The sequence below is a fragment of the Myotis myotis genome, unplaced genomic scaffold (assembly GCF_014108235.1).
Source record: "Myotis myotis isolate mMyoMyo1 unplaced genomic scaffold, mMyoMyo1.p scaffold_m19_p_14, whole genome shotgun sequence".
Taxonomy (NCBI): domain Eukaryota; kingdom Metazoa; phylum Chordata; class Mammalia; order Chiroptera; family Vespertilionidae; genus Myotis; species Myotis myotis.
In genome coordinates, this window is record NW_023416318.1 from 24189018 (window position 1) to 24210232 (window position 21215).

At 38.1% G+C, this 21215-nt stretch overlaps 1 protein-coding gene across 3 annotated transcripts in view; it reads left to right on the forward strand.

The window, feature by feature from the left end:
- Positions 1–20549, forward strand: part of EFEMP1 (EGF containing fibulin extracellular matrix protein 1) — a 67380-nt gene extending 46831 nt beyond the window's left edge. For all 3 annotated transcript variants that reach the window (XM_036334505.1, XM_036334506.1, XM_036334507.1), the window contains 6 exons: positions 4790–4909; positions 5910–6029; positions 7876–7995; positions 13061–13184; positions 13269–13464; positions 18984–20549. In XM_036334505.1, coding sequence (XP_036190398.1) covers positions 4790–4909; positions 5910–6029; positions 7876–7995; positions 13061–13184; positions 13269–13464; positions 18984–19145 — 842 coding nt within the window. In that variant the 3' untranslated portion in view covers positions 19146–20549. The remainder of the gene's footprint in view (positions 1–4789; positions 4910–5909; positions 6030–7875; positions 7996–13060; positions 13185–13268; positions 13465–18983) is intronic.
- Positions 20550–21215: the final 666 nt, after the last annotated feature.

Consider the following 21215-nt stretch of genomic DNA (forward strand, 5'->3'; position numbering starts at 1 on the left):
GTCTGGGCTTGTATGTGAGGCATGAAACTCATTAATTGACCACCTCTGTCCATTGATTTACGTACCATCTCTTCCCAGAAAAGTGAAGAGTCCTTATTTTCTCTTAGAAACAGAGGATCGGGACGTGGGGACTGACAACCAGTATCCATTTTCTCCAAAAAATGTGAGCTGTTGATGTCAAGATGTCAACACTGAGCTCCTCATGGGCCCCAGTGGAGTTCTGCCTGCCATGGGCTGCTCCTAGACGCTGGAGTTACTGCCAGCCTCCGAGGAAGGCCCAGGGTTTGCAGTGACTGAAGCTGTGATTTAGGAGAAGATTGTGTGGAAAACTTGACAGACACCAAAGTTTTGCCCACTGTTTTAGTCAGGAAAATAAACAATTAATAGTATAAAAAGTACAGAAAAAGAACTAACCCAAACTACTGTGGGAAGAACCAAAGAGAATGGAACATATGGTTATAGCTCTTATGAGATGATAAGAATTCAATCTAATCATGTGGCATTTCTCCCACCCATAGAACAAATTCTACATTCCTAAACAGAGCATATAAGGTCTTCCTTAACCTGATCCTTGCCCAGCTCTGAACACCTCTCTGCCACCAAAAAAAAACAAAACCACTCCAACTTTACCCTACTACTTATAATTCCCCACAATACAATACATCACATAGAGTCACATTTTGGTGCCTTTACATAAGCTCTTTCAGCACCAGGAACATGCACTCCTGGAAAACTCCTGTTTAACTCTCAAATCCCAGCTCAGTAATTTCCTCTGGGAAATTGTCCATGATCTACCCCAATATAATTAGTCACTCCCTCCTTTATACTATTATTTCTCAAATTTTGATGGATCCATTTTGTAAATTTTCTATCTGTTGCAGATTAATTTTTCTACAAACTACAGTAATGATGTGGTAACATCAAATTGCTATTCCTAAACAACTACTCTCATTTTCTATACTTATCTGTTACAGTCTGGTCCAAATAGTCCATGGACCAGCAGTGGTCAGCAGGCCACACTTTGAGTAGCCCAGTGTTCCTTCTGTCCCTTATGCAACTTTCTATTTTTTATTTTATTCATGCAGTAATCTGTTTTCATGCCCACCTTCCATAGTAAATAGGGATAGAACATATGTATGTTGATCATCATTATAAACCTGCAGCATTAAACACAATGCTAGCAAATAACAATGGTTTGATGAGTGTTTACTGGTTGTAAAGACACACATCATTTATTCATCAAATATTTTTTGAGGGCTGATTGTGTGCCAGGAACTGTACTTGGTGCTGGTACATCATGGTGAACAAACATATTGTACAGAATCACAGCCCTTGTGGAGCTATTAGAAAGTACCATTTATACAAATAGCTATTGAGACTAGCACCTGAGTATAATACTGGGTACTAGGAAGAACTATGATAAAATTGCTCTGAGTTGGTATGATGTTTCCATTCATTCAACTAATGTTTATTAAGTGCCTACTATTGCCAGGCCCAGGTATTAAGCATATAGCAGTGAACAGACAAAAATACTTTATCGCCACCTCAAGAGAAAGAGACAGGTCTTATCTACCATGTATTATAGTGACGGAGACAGATAAGAGGCAAATAAACACATAACACAATATCAAGGCATGTCAAAGGCTGCAAAGAAATACAATAGATAATGCAGAAGAAGCTATTTTATATGGATGGTCATAGATGGTCTTCCTGAGGTGACATTTGAGACACCTAAATAATGATGGGGGGAAAAACCAAGATGGCGGCATAGGTTAACGCCGGAGATTGCTGCCTCAAACAACCACTTCAAAAAACAACTAAAAGACGGAACGGACATCATCCAGAACCACAGGAAGGCTGGCTGAGTGGAAATTCTACAACTAGGAGGAAAGAGAATATCATACCCAGACTCAGAGGAGGCGCAGTGCTGAAGTGAAATACTAAGGTGCAGAGTGTGCGCAGAGCGGGCTGGCAGCAGAGGGCGTGGTTGTTGTTTTCAATCGGGAGGGAGTTTCAGACTCTGAGCTCCAGATCCGGGCGAGTCTCTAGGGACCCAGACTCAAACGGGAGAAGCGGGACTGTCTGGCTTCGGTCGGAACTTGAAGGCAGCTTTCTCTCCGAGGTTTACAGCGGTTGCTGGGACTCTGTAAGGCAGAGCCCCTAGGAACGGAACTGAGAGCAGCCATAACTGCTTGCTCCGCCAGCCCTGTAGATCCCCGGGGACCCGCCCTGCCCAAGCCCTGCGCAGAGCCATTTGCCGGATAGCCTCAGGCAAACACTAGATTAGCACCGCCCTAGAGATCCAGCACAGAAGCTCTCCCACTGCAGACACAGCGGACTCTCATAGCCAGTTAGCCTGGAGGTCAAATCACCCCCGGTATTGCCGACAACAATCAAGGCTTAACTACAACAAGACTGCGCACAAAGACCACTAGGGGATGCACCAAGAAAAGATAAAAAAATGCGGAGACAAAGAAACAGGACGCAAGTGTCAGAAATGGAAGATATAGACCTCAAAACCACACTTTTAAGGTCTCTCAAGAACTGTCAAGAAGCCGCCGATAAATGTAGTGAGATCCTCAAGAAATCTAATGAGACCCTCGATGTTGTGATAAAGAACCAACTAGAAATTAAGCATACACTGACTGAAATAAAGAATATTATACAGACACACAACAGCAGACCAGAGGAGCGCAAGAATCAAGTCAAAGATTCGAAATGCGAAGAAGCAAAAAACACCCAACTGGAAAAGCAAAATGAAAAAAGAATCCGAAAATACGAAGATAGTGTAAGGAGCCTCTGGGACAGCTTCAAGGGTACCAACATCAGAATTATAGGGGTGCCAGAAGATGAGAGACAGCAAGATATTGAAAACCTATTTGAAGAAATAATGACAGAAAACTTCCCCCACCTGGTGAAAGAAATAGACTTACAAGTCCAGGGAGCACGGAGAACCCCAAACAAAAGCAATCCAAAGAGGACCACACCAAGACACATCATAATTAAAATGCCAAGAGCAAAAGACAAAGAGAGAATCTTAAAAGCAGCAAGAGAAAGAAACTCAGTTACCTACAAGGGACTACCCATACAACTGTCAGCTGATTTCTCAACAGAAACTTTGCAGGCCAGAAGGGAGTGGCAAGAAATATTCAAAGTGATGAATACCAAGAACCTACAACCAAGATTACTTTATCCAGCAAAGCTATCATTCAGAACTGAAGGTCAGATAAAGAACTTCACAGATAAGGAAAAGCTAAAGGAGTTCATCACCACCAAACCAGTATTATATGAAATGCTGAAAGGTATCCTTTAAGAAGAGGAAGAAGAAGAAAAAGGTAAAGATACAAATTATGAACAACAAACATGCATCTATCAACAAGTGAATCTAAGAATCAAGTGAATAAATAATCTGGTAATCATAATAGAATCAGGGACATAGAAAGGGAATGGACTGAGTATTCTTGGGGGGGAAAGGGGTGTGGGAGATGCGGGAAGAGACTGGACAAAAATCATGCACCTATGGATGAGGACAGTGGGTGGGGAGTGAGGGCGGAGGGTGGGGCGGGAACTGGGAGGAGGGGAGTTATGGGGGGAAAAAAGAGGAACAGATGTAATAATCTGAACAATAAAGATTTAATTTAAAAAAATAATGATGGGGGAAAACATGTGCATATCATTATCATTTGTTTCAATACTCAAACTAAATCAAATAGATTTTGCAACTTATCAATAATAGCTCCATTTGTTTATACCTGTTTTGTGTAAGGAAGTTTTGCCTACATTGTGTCATGTAATCCTTCCAACAGTTCTACCACAATGTTATACTATTTCTTACAGAGGAGGAAATTGGAACTCCAAGAGATTAACACCAAGCTAGTAATTGCCAGAAGACTCAAACTCAGATTACTCTGAGGCCACTTGAGCACAATGCCTTCCACACTATTTGTTATTAAAGTACCAGAAGAGCTCAGCATAAAGTTTTGGTTTTGCTTTTTTCTTACCATAAGATAGTATCACTACATAGTCTTAAATTGTGCATTCATAATTGTTATTTTAAATTACATATGCCATGTTGGAGTTGTCACAAAGTGTAGAGCCATGAGTCAATGAAATTTTATTATGCTTCTAAGATACTAATCCTACTCTGCAAGTTCTCAATTGAGCACTTTATAGTTGGAAATATTTATATGAGAAGGACACGGGCTGGAACGCTTCATCAATGTGTCAGAAGGGCACTTTTGGTTAGCACCATATTCCTTCCACCATGTTCTTTCATTTGATTCTCACAGAAACATCATAAGATACACATAGTAAGCATTACTATCCACATTTTACAAAAGAAAAACCAAGATACTGAACCTTTAAATTACTTCACCAAAGTCACCAACTAAACAGCAGTCTACCCCTTCTTTCCCATTGTTTTATGTGCATCACTCGAGTCTTCGATAGTTCTTTTTTAGTTCTGTCATTAGAAATAAGCTTTAGATCCTCAAACTGATATATACATATATATATATGAAATAGTCTTACTTTTCTCTCTTTTACTCTCAAACCAGCCAGCCAGGTTTATGAAGTCTTTGTTCTGAACATCTCATTTAACTGCAGATTGCAGACCAAAGTATATTACCCTAATTAAAAATAATAATAATAATAATAATAATAATAATAATCACTTTTAAAATGTCTTCTCTAGGTAGTTTTTCTAGGTAATGTTTTTCTGAGAACTTGAGAGCAAACAGCTGTGGATATTCAATAATATAGTTTTCTTCGTGTGTGTCTGGTAACCTAGATATAGATGAATGCACCATGCCTCCATATTGCCACCAAAGATGTGTGAACACTCCAGGATCATTTTATTGCCAGTGCAGTCCTGGGTTTCAGCTGGCAGCCAACAACTATACCTGCGTGGGTAAGCCTTTTGAGAACCCCCCATCCTGACTAACTTCTGTCTTCAAAAAAAAAAAAAAAAAAAAAAAAAACCTCATGCCACATTGCAGTATTTCTAGTTTTCTATGTTATTGAGTGAACTGGTTTCCATCAACTTCCCTGAATAAAGCTGAAAAGACAGTAATCAATCTGCTTCTTAAAATACATCAAGATGTGAATGGAAAACTTTGTTAACCTTGGTTTTAGTTCTCCACCGTGGGTGTATAAAAAGAAAATACAGATCCATTGATATGCACACACCAATTAGTCAACAATGTGTGATATAAAAGCTGAAGGTGCCAACGGGGTTACTGCAAGTTTGAGTACATAAACTTTCCACTGAAAGCGCATTTGATTTTTATATGCTTCTTCTCCCCCTTCAGAATGCAATGTCATGGCACACAATTTTAAGATTGACATGACATGGAAAGAATCTAGTGCAGAAAAAATGCCTTTTTCACAATATTTTCAGTGCTTTAGAGCATTGCAAAACTCTATATGAGTCTCAAAGGCTTATGTTATAATTGTAATGGAATTTAACAGAACCCATTTAAAAAATAATAAATAGCACAGATAAATCTTCACTACAGCATGCTGAGAGACCATATCAGTACGAATGTCTTACTAGTATATCAATTATTTATAGACTTGGCATTTTGCATCTGAACAACAATAAAAGAAAATAGATACTGGAATGTATATTTATTAGAATCATTAAATTCTTTTGGAAAGATTCATCAAACCCCAAAATAACTGTCATTCCCAGAAAAAAAAAAATTGTTATTTCTAAAAGAAGTATACAACAGATGCTCGAAGTTGTTCCAACAAATATGAAACCTGAATGGATGTTCTCCAATGAGCTTCTGCAGGGCAAAGAATCCACCTGGGGAATTATTCACTTATCATCAAATGACATGGGTACCAAAGAGCAAGGATATGTTTAAAGACACAGATATATAAATTCATATAACTTTTCCTTTCAGACATAAATGAATGTGATGCCAGCAATCAATGTGCTCAGCAATGTTACAACATTCTTGGTTCATTCATCTGTCAGTGTAATCAAGGATATGAGCTAAGTAGTGACAGGCTCAACTGTGAAGGTAAAATATTTTCCAAATAATTTTTAATAAGACTCTTTATTGCTGTTCTTTTATTTGATTAATAGAGGCCCAGTGCACGGATTCGTGCACCAGTGGGGTCCTTCTGCCTGGCTTGTACCCTCTCACAATCCGGGACCCCTTGGGGGATGTCGGACTGCCAGTTTTGCTCCTCCTCCCCCACACCCTCCCCTCCCTGCACTGGGCCTCTAGCATGCATATAAGATCTTTGGTTAATCTCTTCCCACCTTCCCCCCTCCCCCTTCCCTCTGAGATTCATCAGTTTGTTCCATATTTCCATGCCTGTGCGTCTACCCCCAGGTGGTCAGTGCTCATCATAGCTACCAGTTGAGTGGTTGGATGGTTGCTTAGGCTTTGATATATATAGATGTACCTGTTTATGAAAACAAATTTTTATTCGTGAAAATTCTATTCTAAAATCCAGTTAATTCAATTGCCACATTGACTTTTTAGTATGTAATCAAGAAAAAGGAGAAGAAAAAATGACTGAAATATTAAATGCAAGGGGGGTCTAATAATCAGAAGGGTGTGCTGGTGTCTTGCTTCTCAAAGTCTGACCCAACAGCAAACAGCATCAGCACCTCCTGGGAGCTTGTGAGAAATGCAGAATCTCAGGCCCCAACCCAGACCCACTGAGTCAAATTTTGCATCTAATTCTGGGTGACTGGCACACACATTTAAGTTAGGAAAATGCTGGTTGCCTATCAGAAGCATTAGAATAGAAACCAAGAGGCCTGGCCCCTAGTCTTATTCCTGCCAGTGTGCAACTTGGGCACATATCTTAAGTCACTTTCCACATAAGCATATAGGCCCATTTAACTGAAGGGATGACCTTCAGAGTCCATTGCACATGCATGTTACAGTGTAATTTAAAAGGCATAAGACATCCTGGGGGAATGCCATCCTCAGTTGATGTCCCTGACTTCTTTGTGGACCCTCCCTATTTTACTTGGGGCCACAGAGGTCATACCTCACCCAGAGAGGCCTTGCATCATGCTGCTGTGCTCAAAACCAAAAGGGCCTGAATCTGGACACCTGCCTCTACCCTTCTAAGTAAACAATAAGGGCATCACCATTGAGAAATGCAAAGCATTCTTTCCCTGAAGGCCAGACCCTGTCAGGATGTCATCTCTAGAAGCTAGCACAGTGATGGGACTTGAAGTTCAAAGCTCAGCTGAACTTGGGAGCAAAGATACCCAATTTCTGAGAATGCAATTGTGAATCTGCATCATGGGTGGTTCTGCAGATATGAAAAGCAGCAATCATAAGCCAGTTCATTCATTCTGTTTAGTTCATATGGTTAGGTCCAGGATTTGACAAACTGTCAGCAAGATTGAGTAAAACTAATAGTAAGACAAACTCTTTGTGCTATGAAGTTCTAGGCAGTGATTTTCAATGGTATGCCACAGCACACTGATGTGCCATAAGAAGTTTTAAAACGTGCAATACTTCACTATTTAGTGAGGAGCACTGACCTCTGTTCCCTTAAATTATCAAATTTAAAAATCACAAAAGCCAACATAACAATAACTGTTCAGTACAAATGAATCAACGTTATACCTATTTTTGTCAGATCAGTAAAAAATATATTTTTTTGGTGTGCTAAAGAATTTTAGTGATTCATTTATGTATGTCATGAGATGAAAAATGTTGAAAATTACTGTTCTAGAGGAAATGAGCTGATATTGTTAGAATTTGCCCTTGAGATTCTTACAAATATTGTATTTCTGTTTCAGAGTTTGCAGTGTTTTTACTCTATTACTTCTAAAAAATATATTACCAAAGTAGTTTTTCAATTCTGTGTCCCTGCTCTTCTCTGATTCAACAGACATTGATGAATGCAGAACCTCAAGCTACCTGTGTCAGTATCAGTGTGTCAATGAACCTGGGAAATTCTCGTGTATGTGCCCCCAGGGATACCAAGTGGTGAGAGGTAGAACATGTCAGGGTAAGTTTATTTTTGTATCTGCTATGTTCAGTTTAACCAGGAAGAGCAGGGAGGAATTATAGGATTCTCTACCCTAGACTTTTCATTTTTTCCACCCTGAAAATACAATTTGAACTATTGCCCCCCTCCTGTTCATTATGAGATATGCACATCTCATAGAGTATTCACTAAAAAATAGAGGGTATCTATACTAATAAAAGGGTAATATGCTAATTAGACCGGGTTGACCAGACATCTTCCGGACATTCGATTTCCTTCTGGACAAAGCCATGGTGGCAGGGGCTGAGACAGAGGCAGTTGGGGCCAATCCCTGTGTGCCTATCAGACTTCCCCCGAGGGGTCCCAGATTGGAGAGGGTGCAGGCCAGGCTGAGGGACAACAACCCCCACCCCCGTGCACAAATTTCGTGCACCAGGCCTCTAGTTTACTATAAATACCTACTTTCCTTGAAATTTAAAGTAATTGTTTTTCTTTCTTAAAATATAAATAATTTTCATAAAATACTGATATCCCTTCTATGTAGCCTACATAATCTATATGATATGTCTCCTAAGCATCCACCAGAAAAGATTTGATTGTTAAAATATTTCATCATGAATTTGAGTCCAGAACATAAACATAATATGTGGCTTAGGCATACCTTAAACCAGTCTTGGGTCTCTAAAACACCAAGATTATAAATTGAGAAGTAGTTTAGATACTGAAAAAATCAGCCTCATGTATATATTAAAATGTGCTTGAATTCTTTGGCAAAAAACTATTGATTCAAAAATAGTTAATGTTCTTGGGACTAGTTTTAAAATAAACATTCAGGTGATCTTCACACATACACACAGGTGGAAGAAGCAGCTCTCTACATGGTATGATTTCAGTCAGAGTCTCTCCAGAAGATCTGAAAATATGCACCCTCTTCTCCTACCATCAATGCTGCATGTAGCTTGACAGGGAAAATACTGCTCAGATAAAACAAAAAAAAATGTAGATAATCCTGGAAAAGATAGTACAAACACATTCACATAAAGCAATGAGACAATGAAAAAAATGACTGAATTTGAAGACAGGAAATATGTTTGATTCCTAGCTGTACTACATTCTATCGATATAATCTTGAACAAATTATCAAACTTAGACTCTGAGTCTCAGCTTTCCTATTTGGAAAAGAAATTGAGGGAGGAAACAGAATAAAAATTACTTGAAAGTATAAACACTACATAATTCAACAAATTTTTATGAAAGTTACCTAGCAACGTAAATGACCAGTAGCAAATCTTCTCTAGGGAGTCCTTTTTAATCAAAATAGAGAGGGGGCACACAGTAATCAAATCTTGTTAACAAAGGAGAAGATTAAGGAAAGGAGACATGGGATTCTCAGTCTGTATCAGAGGAATATCTATTGATATGCAATTTATTAGTATGCATATGATCATTCAACTAGGTTCCAACCACCAAATATGAGCACAATTAGAATGTCATTCACCTCACAATGAACATCTTTATACCCCTTTCCAAGATACTAAAGACTCTGTAATGTTAATTGTGGAAAAACATTGCATTCCAATGGTTTTACTCTCCGAACCCTAATTGAGACTTTTAACATGAATATTATATGCTGAAAAATGTTAGCCACTGGGACATCTTAATTTTCCCTGGAGTCTTTCAAACAAATATCTATGTGTTTCTTATCATAAATGGATTTGATAGTCAGCAAAAGACAGAAGCAAATTAATGTACAGCAGAATCTTACCTGTCTAGTCTGTATACCTGAAAACATTTATATCTGTTATCATTAAAGGGGAAAATGCACTGAAATTTTAAATAGATTCATGAATGTTATATCTTTTTTATTTTTTTATTTATTAATTTTAGAGAAAATAAAAGAGAGAAAGAGAAACATTGATTTGTTGTTCCACTTATTTATGCATTCATTGGTTGCTTCTTATATGTACCGTGACCAGAGATTGAACCTGCAACCTTGGCGTATTAGGACGACACTCTAACGAACTGAGCTACCCAGCCAGAGCTAGATGAATGATGTTGTGTCTTGAAGATATACAGCTTCAGAATGTTTGGCTAAGCCAAAACGTGTGTGTGTGTGTGTGTGTGTGTGTGTGTGTGTGTGTGTGTGTGTGTGTGTGTGAAAGAGAGAGAGAGAGAGAGAGAGAGAGAGAGAGAGAGAGAGAGAGAGAGATTCTTTTAAAGTTCAAAGCAATTGGTTTTCCCCACCAAAACCATTTCTTCCCCACCTCATCCACATATTGAAGTAAAACTGAAAGAGTTAGAATTCTTACATTTCTCCACAAGGCTTATTTTGAGGGTGAGATAACTTTTCTCATTTCCATGGTCTTGCAAAAATACAAATGGGTTGGCAGTGGGGAGTGGGGAGTGGAAAATACGAGAGTGAGAGAGGAAGACAGAAAAATAGAGACACGAAGAGAATATACATAAACATAGACACACTTATAAAATTTTTTAATACTATTAATAATTTCTGGAAAACCTTCCAGAATGATTAAGGTGTAAATTATGCTAGGCTCTAAATTCAATAACATTAATTAAATTAAAATACATTAAATTATTACATAAAATTTATTTTTGCTGCTGTTAGACTCCATATAACAAACCAGTCTTAGTTTTCCCTGTAGCTAAACAGCATCTTTATTTTTTTAAGTGAAAAATAATGAAAAGACAACATAATTGTGATTTCTTCTGAGGAATTTAAGTTATTTCGTTAGCATAGTAAGTCCAAAAGAAGACACTTCTTATAACTGACTCTTGGAAACCTCAGAGCTTTTCCAGTCTTCTTTTGGATTCCAGATAGCTTTAGCCAGTTTGGAAACTAAAAGAAAGTTGTTGCATGGTCTTTTTTTTCTCTCTCTCTCTCTCCCTAAAAGACAAGGCATGGAATTACCTTACAGTGGAAAGGATGCAGTACCTTGCAGTGGAAAGTTGCCTTTCACTAACTATGAACTTGGGTCAGCTACTTAACCCTTATTTGTCTTTCCTCCATGTCAAGTAGAGATAATACCTTTCTCACTTTTCTCCATGGGATTTGTGTGAGGAGCAACTTAGTTCAATTTAATGTTTCTTAAAAATTCAGGTGCCCCCAGTGCATTAATTCTAGGTGATGAAGAGATATAAAGATGCATTTGATAGCACTTGAACTTGGGGAGTTTATAAGCTAGTAGAAGGGTGAAGACAAATATGCATATTTCAATAATGTAAAGCAGAAAGCAATAAAGGTCCAAAAAGAAAAACATGAGGTATGAGAATTCAGAGAGGAGAAAGAAATCATATCCCATCAATTAGCCCATGCCTGGCTTGCAGTAAGGATTCAATAAATTACTTGTGGGATGAGTATATTAACAAATGAAAATATCCAGTTGTGGGTGAAGAATGATTCAGAAAAAGACTTATATTGGATAAAAATCTAAATCACTATTCAAATGCAAAGGGCAATAGACATTAATAGGAATGTAGATATTAATATAATTGTTGCTGTTGTTAAGTAATAGCTCTGTAGTGAAACTGTTCTCTCAGATGTTATCTGGGAGCTCCTAATTCCTAAATCTAAAACCAGTCTTTGTGCAGTGTGGCCTGTCCACAACCCTCCTTCCCACTACTCTCTCCCCACCTGCCTTTTCCGGTGTTGCCTCTCACTACTGACAGCCCCTTCCTTAATTCCTCTTCTGTTTTTATATAGCTGCTAGAGGCCCGGTACATGAAAATTCATGCACTGGAGAGGGGGGATCCCTCAGCCCGGACTGCCCCCTCTCACATCTGGGAGCCCTCAGGGGCAGGAGGCGACCCGGCGATCAGGGGAAGGTGACACCCCCATCACACCTCTGCTGCTGCCACTGCTGGCAGTGCAAGCCTCAGCCAGCCCTGGTTACCAGAGCCTCAGCTGGCCCTAGGCAGGTGGGCAGCCGTGATCTGAGGCTTGCCTGCACCTCGGGCCAGCCCTGGGTGCTCTGGCAGAGCTGAGGGGACTGGGCTCCACCATCTTGTGGCTGTGGGTGCTGCCATCTTTGAGGGTGTGACAGTCAATTAGTATATTCCCTCCTTATTGGCTGTGGGTGCTGCCATCTTTGAGGGTGGGGCAGTCAATTAGCATATTCCCTCCTTATTGGCTGTGGGCACCACCATCTTTGCGACGGTGTGTGGGTCAATTAGCATATTCCCTCTTTATTAGATAGGATGCTCTACAAGGTGGAACACTTCATAGCTCCATTCTTGTGCTTTGCTTTCTCTGGAGAGTATAATCCTTTTCTGGAGAACTTACTGAAACCACATCTCTAGCCTCTACCTTTCTCCAAAGCTTCTGAGACAGTGAACTTCCCTCCCCATAGTCTTAGCTTGCTGCTTTCTCAGCCTGGAAGGCCCCTCCCATCCCAACCATGAAAATCCCACCCAACCACCACCCTTCAAGGCTAAGTTGAGGTGCCTCCTCTTCCTTCAGCTTTCCCTAGTTCCCCAGGCATAATTATTCAATTCTGCTTCTAATCTTCTAGTGCACTTTTCAATCTCTTATTTAATTCAATTTTATTTTATAACTAGAGGCCCAGTGCAGGAAATTTGTGCACAGGTAGGGTCCCTAGAGGCTGCTGGCTGCCAGCAAGGGTTCCCTTCATTCAGCGCCGCCCCCTGGTGGTCAGCACACATCATAGCGAGTGATCAAACTCCCAAGGGGACACTGTGCATATTAGGTTTTTATATATATAAATTACTATTTGCCATATCTATATTCCTAACTAAATTATAACCTCCCTGAGGGCAAGAAGTGGTGTTTTTCCTTTTAACATAAGCAGGATCAATGACCAGCATTTGGCTTTGAATTCAACACATTAACAATAGGTGCTTGATAAAGTATCATGAAATGACACATATCAATTTTTCTACAGTGGCTCAGCTGCATCTATGCTGAATTAAATGCAATAAACTAAAATAAATGCAGTCTCTTATCTAAAAACAAATTAAACACTGTCCAGATTCCTTCCTTAAAAACCTGAACCTGCCACTTAAACAATTTACTTAGATCAGTAAACTCTTTGACCCTATGTCTCTACAGATATAAATGAGTGTGAGACCACAAATGAATGTCGGGAAGATGAAATGTGTTGGAATTATCATGGCGGCTTCCGTTGTTACCCACGAAATCCTTGTCAAGATCCATATGTTCTAACATCAGAGAAGTAAGAAAAATAAAAATTTCAGAAAGTAAGAATTTTCTGGTCTTACCAAGCCAAAATGTTGAATATGTTTGTTTGCCTTTGCAGCCGATGTGTTTGCCCAGTCTCAAATGCGGTATGCCGAGAACTCCCCCAGTCCATAGTCTACAAATATATGAGCATTCGATCTGATAGGTCTGTGCCATCAGATATCTTCCAGATACAGGCCACAACTATCTATGCCAACACTATCAATACTTTTCAGATTAAAGCTGGAAATGAAAATGGAGAGTTCTACCTAAGAGTAAGTATCCTGAGGGCAGCCTTCGCTGTTGAGAAAGTTTCAGGCTTGTTGTTGTTATTGTTGTTGTTGTTTGGGAGTATTCATATGGAAGAAAAGCTAACATTTAAAATGTCTTTATGTGCAGATATTATCTAAGGCAGCGGTTCTCAGCCTGTGGGTTGCGACCATCGGAAAACACATATAGCATATCAGATATTTACATTACGATTCATAACAGTAGCAAAATTACAGTGATGAAGTAGCAACGAAAATAATTTTGTGGTTGGGGGTCACCACAACATGAGGAACTGTATTAAAGGGTCACGGCATTAGGAAGGTTGAGAACCACTGAAAGCCTTCCTGTGTGCATTAACTCATTCAATCCTCTTGTTAACATTGTTAGATATTAAATATGTACCTCCATTTTTTTTACAGAAAAGTGAGACTCGGAGAGATTAAGTAGCTTCTCTAAAATCATTCAGATAACAAGTTGTAGACTCTAATGGAGTTGTGTGTGACCACCAAAACACAAGCCTACACACACACACACATGCGCTCCAAAAAGATACCAAAAATTAGTGATAGTTTTTAATTGTACCTATAAAAAATAATTCCTGGAGGGCTTTTCAAAAACCATGAATTTCTTATTGTTACAGTCACAGGAGTATTTACATTTTTATAGAACTAAAACCTGGAATCTCAAAGAAGTGATTCCAACCCCTTGCAACATATGTGTCAATAGTTGTACCCCTCTTTTTTTTAATATATATTTTTTTCTTTCAGAGAGGAAGGAGAGGGAGAGAGAGAGATAGAAACGTCAATGATGAAAGAGAATTGAACCCAGGACCCTTCAGTCCGCAGGCCAACGTGCTATCCACTGAGCCAAATCAGCTAGGGCAATAGTTGTACCACTTTTGCAAACCTCCAGGGAGACAATTTGAGGTCACCATTGTGTTTTCCCTTTTTTTTCGTTGCCTGTCTGAAATCTTTCTCTGAGTTTTGCCATTGCTTTCTTCAGTGTCTCCCGGGATATTTTTGCTTCCCATGCCCCTGCCTCTCTTCCTTTGAACTTGCTCTTAGCACCTCCTCAATCCCTCCAACAGATTCCAAGTAGATCTCCGACTCCAGCCTTCCAACACCTCCCCACCCACCCCTGCAAAATCTCAGCAAGTTCATTTTAGGTTAAAAGTCTGCCCTACTTTAAATATAGCTCGCCACTGCATGTGAAAATGATGGCACCCCACCAGGCAGTTTACAGGGTTACGGTAACTGTTTCACACTAAGGATGTTATTCATCCAGTTACAATTTTCTCAAAACTCCTTTGGGCACTCTTCATTTTTAATCAAACTTTAAAGTCAATATTTCAGTCTGAGAATATGAAAAGTAAATTGGGAAATTCATCCTTGTGGTAAAAGTTTACAGATTTTTAATGTTCACACGCTTATGCTGTTCTTCGCTATATTAAGTTCCCTTCCAGTTCCAGAATTATGTGATTCTGTTTCTTTGCCAGTAAATTAGAAATGATTAATTTCTCATGACCAACTTCTGAAGAGAAAAAACAAACCCAAAATACAATCTATTACTATTCTTTTTTCTCATAGCTAAGAATAAATTTCTGTAGCATTTGATGTTTTAAATTTGAGATAGAGTAGATAATGTAAGTTTATTCTAAATGAATTTCATACAGTTTAGATAATACCAATTTGATAATTCTAGCCAAACAAATGACATTATTTGTAACCCATGGTAATAAAATAGATTCATCTAAAAATCTTCTTTAAAAATAATTTCCCATTTTGAACTCTTTAGCTATAATTTAAGAAAATAAAATTTCCTAGCAGAATCAACAAACAGTGAAGTAAAGTTTCAGCATGTTTTTTCCTTGCAATAAACATGGTCCTTTAAAAGTTTTATGATTCATATCAGTGCATTTATCGACTTGATGTTTTCAAATATACTTTGTGTTTTTTCCAAGTAAAATCCTTTTTTCTTATGAATGATCTACAGCATATCAATTTTTATAATCCTAGAGTTAAATAGTATTAAATTATTTAAAACAAAAAACTATTGAAAATAAAAAGACATTTCAAGATTATTTCTTATCACATAATTCAAAAAGTATTTGGATCAAAATCCTACAAAATTTCTCCACTGAAATTCCACTTGTGAGGAGTGCATTTAATGCAAAATAATCAATTAGCAGACTTTAATTAAGCCTCTACTTTTTGCTCAGCTCCAAGCTAGTGCATGTAATACATAGCTCCTTATTTCAAAAAGCTTTAAACATGTGGTAAAAGTTAACATCTATTAAAAAAAAAAAGGAAGGGGAAAGTATGAATTTAAATCTGTGGTCCAATACATCAAAGAATTAATGTGGGCTGGAATAGTCAAATAATGTTTCTTGATAGTCACAAGACTGGACCTGAATCTTGAAAGGGACTGTAGTAAACAAGATTTTATTTATATTCCTTTGGGGAGAATACTGAAAAAATCTTCTTCCCTAGAAAAGGGGACATATTGTAAAGAAGTACTACATGAATTGGAGGTAGAGTACCATCCTCCTCTCATCCCACCCAATATCTATCCTCCTTTTCTAAGCTTCATTTTTCTTCATAGCCTTATCAACACTTGCATAGTATTCATTTGTCTGTGTAACCCACTAGTCTGTGAGTATAATGAGAGCAAGACTTTAGCTGTCTGTTCACTCTTCTATGCACAGCACATAGAATGGTACCTAGCACAATTACAGGTGCTCAAAAAATATTTTAAGTGAGTTTAATTCAATCAATGCTTTCAAGATATACTGTTACCTACAAGGGGCAAGCACCATGTTAGGTCCAGAGACACAACAGTGAATAAAACTAAGCCAATTCCTGCTCCAGTGGAGCTTGTAGTCAAGATGTAAAACAAGTTTGCTGAATGTTACAACTAAGCATTGCAAGTTGCTCATAAATGCATAACAAGTCAACCCCTACCCAAGACAGGAGTGGTCTGTGAGCCTCTTAGCAGAAGTTGATTTAAACTGAAGACTAGAAATTAGAGACCAGCAAATGGATAAACTGAAGACTAGAAATTAGAGATCAGCAAATGGAAGGAATAAAAAAAAAAACCAGTTGGTCTGGAATTCCAAGTACTATAGGCAGAGTGGCTTGAGAGGAGCCTGGAGAGATGAACAAGGCCTAAACCACACAATTCTTTACAGACCATAGTAAGGGTTTTAAGAAAAGGCATCACTATCAAGTTTTCATGTTTAAAAGGTTGTGGCTATACTGTCGAACCTAGATTATAGTAAAGCAAGAATGGAAATGGAGAAACCAGTAAGTAGTTCAAGAGATGGGAGACTAGGTTTGTAGCAGTGAGTCTATCTCATCCCCCATGATGTTTGGCTTCATGCCACTCTGCCACCAATCCCACGGTCACACGCTGGACTTAGTTATCATTCAGAACAGTTTCATATCAGATCGTAGTCTCCAGTGACACATTTAATGACTGACTCTCCTTCTCTCTCATGCCCTCATTCCCACCCTATCTTCTCTTCATACCCAAAGTGATGCTAATCCCCTGACCTCTCACCCTCCACTTTCTTCCAGTCTATCAACTATTTGATGGACCCTTGCAGTACTCTGTCACCAACACCTCAACTTCCTGACCAGCAACCTGGATCAATCCCATAATCCATATCTATTTTCATACCCAACTTGTCAACACAGATTAGTAATACCATAAGTCTTCAACTTCAGATGGGTCCTCAACAATCCTATTATTTTCTTTTATTTCTTCTTTTCAGCTCTTGATTTCAAATTTCCCACACTCTTTAAATCCTTATACCCATCCTTTTCAGTTGCCTCTCTCTCTTCCTCCTTCCTGGCCAAGGTTCTTAAAGCACAGTCTGCAGTTACAGTCTCTGCTTTCTCACTTCCTATCCTGACATCTCTATTGTCTGTTCCACTACTCTGCTGAAATTTCTCTGGGAAAAAACCAACACCAACATCCATACTGCTAACTCCAGGGCTACATTTTTCAGTTTCAGTCACCCTCAGCCTCTCCTGCTCAATTAGACACTGCTGGCCACTCATTTGTTTTCCACTCAATCATCTATTTTTTCGCAGCTTTCTTCAATGCTTCTCCTCTGCCCACTCCCTAAATGTTGGCCTCTGTCAGACCCAGTTTTATCACAGATATATTCTCTCCCTTGGTTTAATACACTCAGTGAAGTGACTGCTAAATCTTAATCCACTGTCTCTATCCCTGACCTCCTCTTGGTGTTCAAATTCACACATTTATTTACCTGCCCCTCCAGCCTCATCTCCCTCTACTCTTCAGCACCCGTCACATTCTTCTTCTGAATGAAATTGCATCTTCTTCTGAATATACTTCTTTTTCTTTTCTTTTTTCCCATGGCAGTGCCTGCACCCATTTTATTTTATTTTATTTTATTTTAAATTGTTTTATTGCTTAATGAATATACTTCTTTACAAAATTTCCATTTATTCTGGGTGACTCTCCTCAGTCATTCAAAAGTCTTCCCTTAGCTCTTGAGGTTCCCTCTTCATACATGCCTTGCATTTCTGCATATAAATTAGCATTTTCCACATTTTATTGAAATTACTATTTACATATCTCTTCATCTACTGGAATGTAAATTTTGAGAAATGAAAGATGACAACTTTTCCACCAGTTCAAAAATTATCAGATTCTCACCCAGCCAGCGTGGTTCAGTGGTTGAGCATTGACCTATGAACCAGGAGGTCACAGTTCAATTCCCGGTAAGGGCACATGCCCAGGTTGCGGGCTCAAGCCCCTGTGTGGAGTATACAGGAGGTAGCCGATCAATGATTCTCATCATTGATGTTTCTATCTCTCCCTCTTCCTTCCTCTCTGAAATCAATAAAAAATATATGTTTTTATTATTTATTATTGTATTATTTATTTATTGTCTAAAGTTTTACATATGTCTCCTTTTTCCCCATTTGACCCCCTCCCCCAGTCATTTCCACCCTGGGCAAGCCCCCACCACCCCAGTGTCTGTGTCCATTGGTTATGCTAATATGCATGCATACAAGTCCTTTGGTTGCTCTCTAACCCCCTCCCCTCCCCTGCCATTTGTCTCTGGATCTATTCTTGTTCATCAGATTATGTTGATCATTATATCCCACATATGAGTGATTATATATATATATATATATATATATATATATATATATATATATGATTTATCTTTCTCCGAAATTATTGGATTCTCACCTGAACTCCAGTCTCTATAAAGGCTGAAATACTCAAAAAAAGTGAAGAGAACATTAACGTAGAATGCAAATAGAAAACATAGAAAAAAGCAGGCTCCTTCCTTGGAATTGATGACTATGTATAGACAAAGGATAAAGCCCAAGAAGAGTTGGAACCAAGGAAAGACTAAGGAATGACTTTTATCCACCCTTAAAATGCTTCCCCTAATTCTTTTAGGGAGTATACTCCCAAAAGAATAAAAACTTCAATTCAAAAACATTTATTTTCTCCCTTCCTCTTTTTTCTTTTATTTTAGCAAACAAGTCCTGTAAGTGCAATGCTTGTGCTGGTGAAGTCACTATCAGGACCAAGAGAATATATCGTGGACCTGGAGATGCTGACAGTCAGCAGTATAGGAACCTTCCGCACAAGCTCAGTGTTAAGATTGACAATAATAGTGGGGCCATTTTCATTTTAATCTTTTGAAAGAGTTCACTGAGGCATTTAAATCAGCCAGAGAATATTGTTACCTTAAAGCACTATTTTATTTATAGATATATCTAGTACATCTACACCTATACATTGTACACTCACCAATAATACAAACAATTACACCATGGTATGAAGTGGGCATTTAATCTGTAAAGATTCAAAGTTTGTCTTTATTACTGTATGTAAATTAGACATTAATCCACTAACGTGGTCTTCTGCAAGAGAGCTAAGCATACTGTATTCAGTGAAACTTGGATTCTTTTCTGTAAAAAATGGGACCAAGCAAAGATCATCTTCTGTGGTGCTTAAGGAAACTTACTACAGCTCCACTGACAGTCTCACAAGGAGGCAGCCATCATAACATTGAATAGCATGAATGAGGTTTTTATAACTGCTTTGTAAGAAAATGGAAAAAGTCAATAAAGATATATTTCTTTAGAAAATGAGGATCTACCACATTTGTGTTTATTTTCATGATCAGTCTTATTATGGTTATTTATTACATAATAATAAATCATTATTGTAGGATATTTTTAATTTTGTCAGAAACTTTTGATTATGAATGTAAAAAAAACAGTAAGCAAAAATCCAAAAATAAATAAGGTATCTCCTAAGAAATTATTATATTGAGAAATCTACAGGGAGGAGATAAGAAAACAAATTCTTTCTAAATCACATTGGAGTTGACCTGAAGACGCAAATAGAGTATCTTAGTTTGAGCTGCTAGTACAAATTATAGACTGGGTGGCTGGTAAACAACAGCATTTATTTTTCACAGTCTAGAGGCTGGCAGCCCAAGATTAGGGTGCCTGCATGTTCAGGTTCTGGTGAAATGCCTCTTCTAGGCTGAAGACTCATAACCTATCCTGGTAGAAAGAGAGAGGGAGAGCTCTCTGGGGTCCTTTTTATAAGAGCACTAATTCCATTAATGAAGCTTTCACCCTCATGACCTAATGACCTCCCAAATACCCCACCTCCTAATACCATTACATTGGGCGTTGGAATTTCAACATATGAATTTTGAGAGGACACAAACATTTATTCCATAACATGCAGAAAATATAATAACATTCCTGAATTCAGGAATTCCTCAAGATGTGGAGCAAAATGAAGAAAAGTTATTTTACTGAAGAAGTTTTAATTTCTGAATAAAATGTAAACCCTTAAACTTTACTAACTTATCACTAAATTTTTCAAGTTTATATTTGATGCTCACAAAGAAAATGGTGATGTTCTTATTGTTGGCCTCCAGAATGACAGTAAACTAAAGCAAATTACCCTCCCTCCCAGTTCTGTGAAAAATTTTTATGTCTTATTTGTTTAAAATGTAACTGCTTTACTTTGATGTACCATAGTTTTAAATAAAAACAAATATTCTTTTAGAGGATCACCCAATCTTTGGAGGTTGTTTTTTTTTTTAATGTAACCAATAACATCCAATATAAATTATATGCCTGGGGGAAAATTAGTTTAAGCTGTCAGAGCAAAAACAACCATTTTATTTTTTTAAAATTAATAATCTAGGAGATGAAGAAACAAAAGGACCATTAAAATCATGCCACAAAAAGATGTGCAGCCAATTTTCTCTTACATCCAATTTCAAAATACATGTGAATAAACTCTGAAACCAGGTAACCTTGACATTGAAACAAACATTTCTTAAAAGTTGACTAAGTGTGCAGTAATTGTCAAAAAGAAATCACCAAGAGACCAAGGCACAAAACAAACTTCTTGTGTAAGTAGAGCAGGGGATGGGCTTTTAAAGGTTGAAGGGGCATAGAAACAATGGTGAGAACAGGTCTAAACAAGGCTGAGACAAGGAAGTAGAGTTAACAACCAGCCACAACACAGCAGGACTATTGAGGATGTTCCTGTCACCCTGTTCACATGATTACCTGCAGTCCAGATAAATTAAGGCTTCATCTAAATTCTTCCATTTTTAATCAATATAGTAATTTTTCTACATATAGACACGTTTCTCAAGTCAGAGTTAGGAATGGTAAAAGTTTTGTTTTTAAGCCTAAAGCCTTCTTAAGATTTTTTACTCTTAATCAAG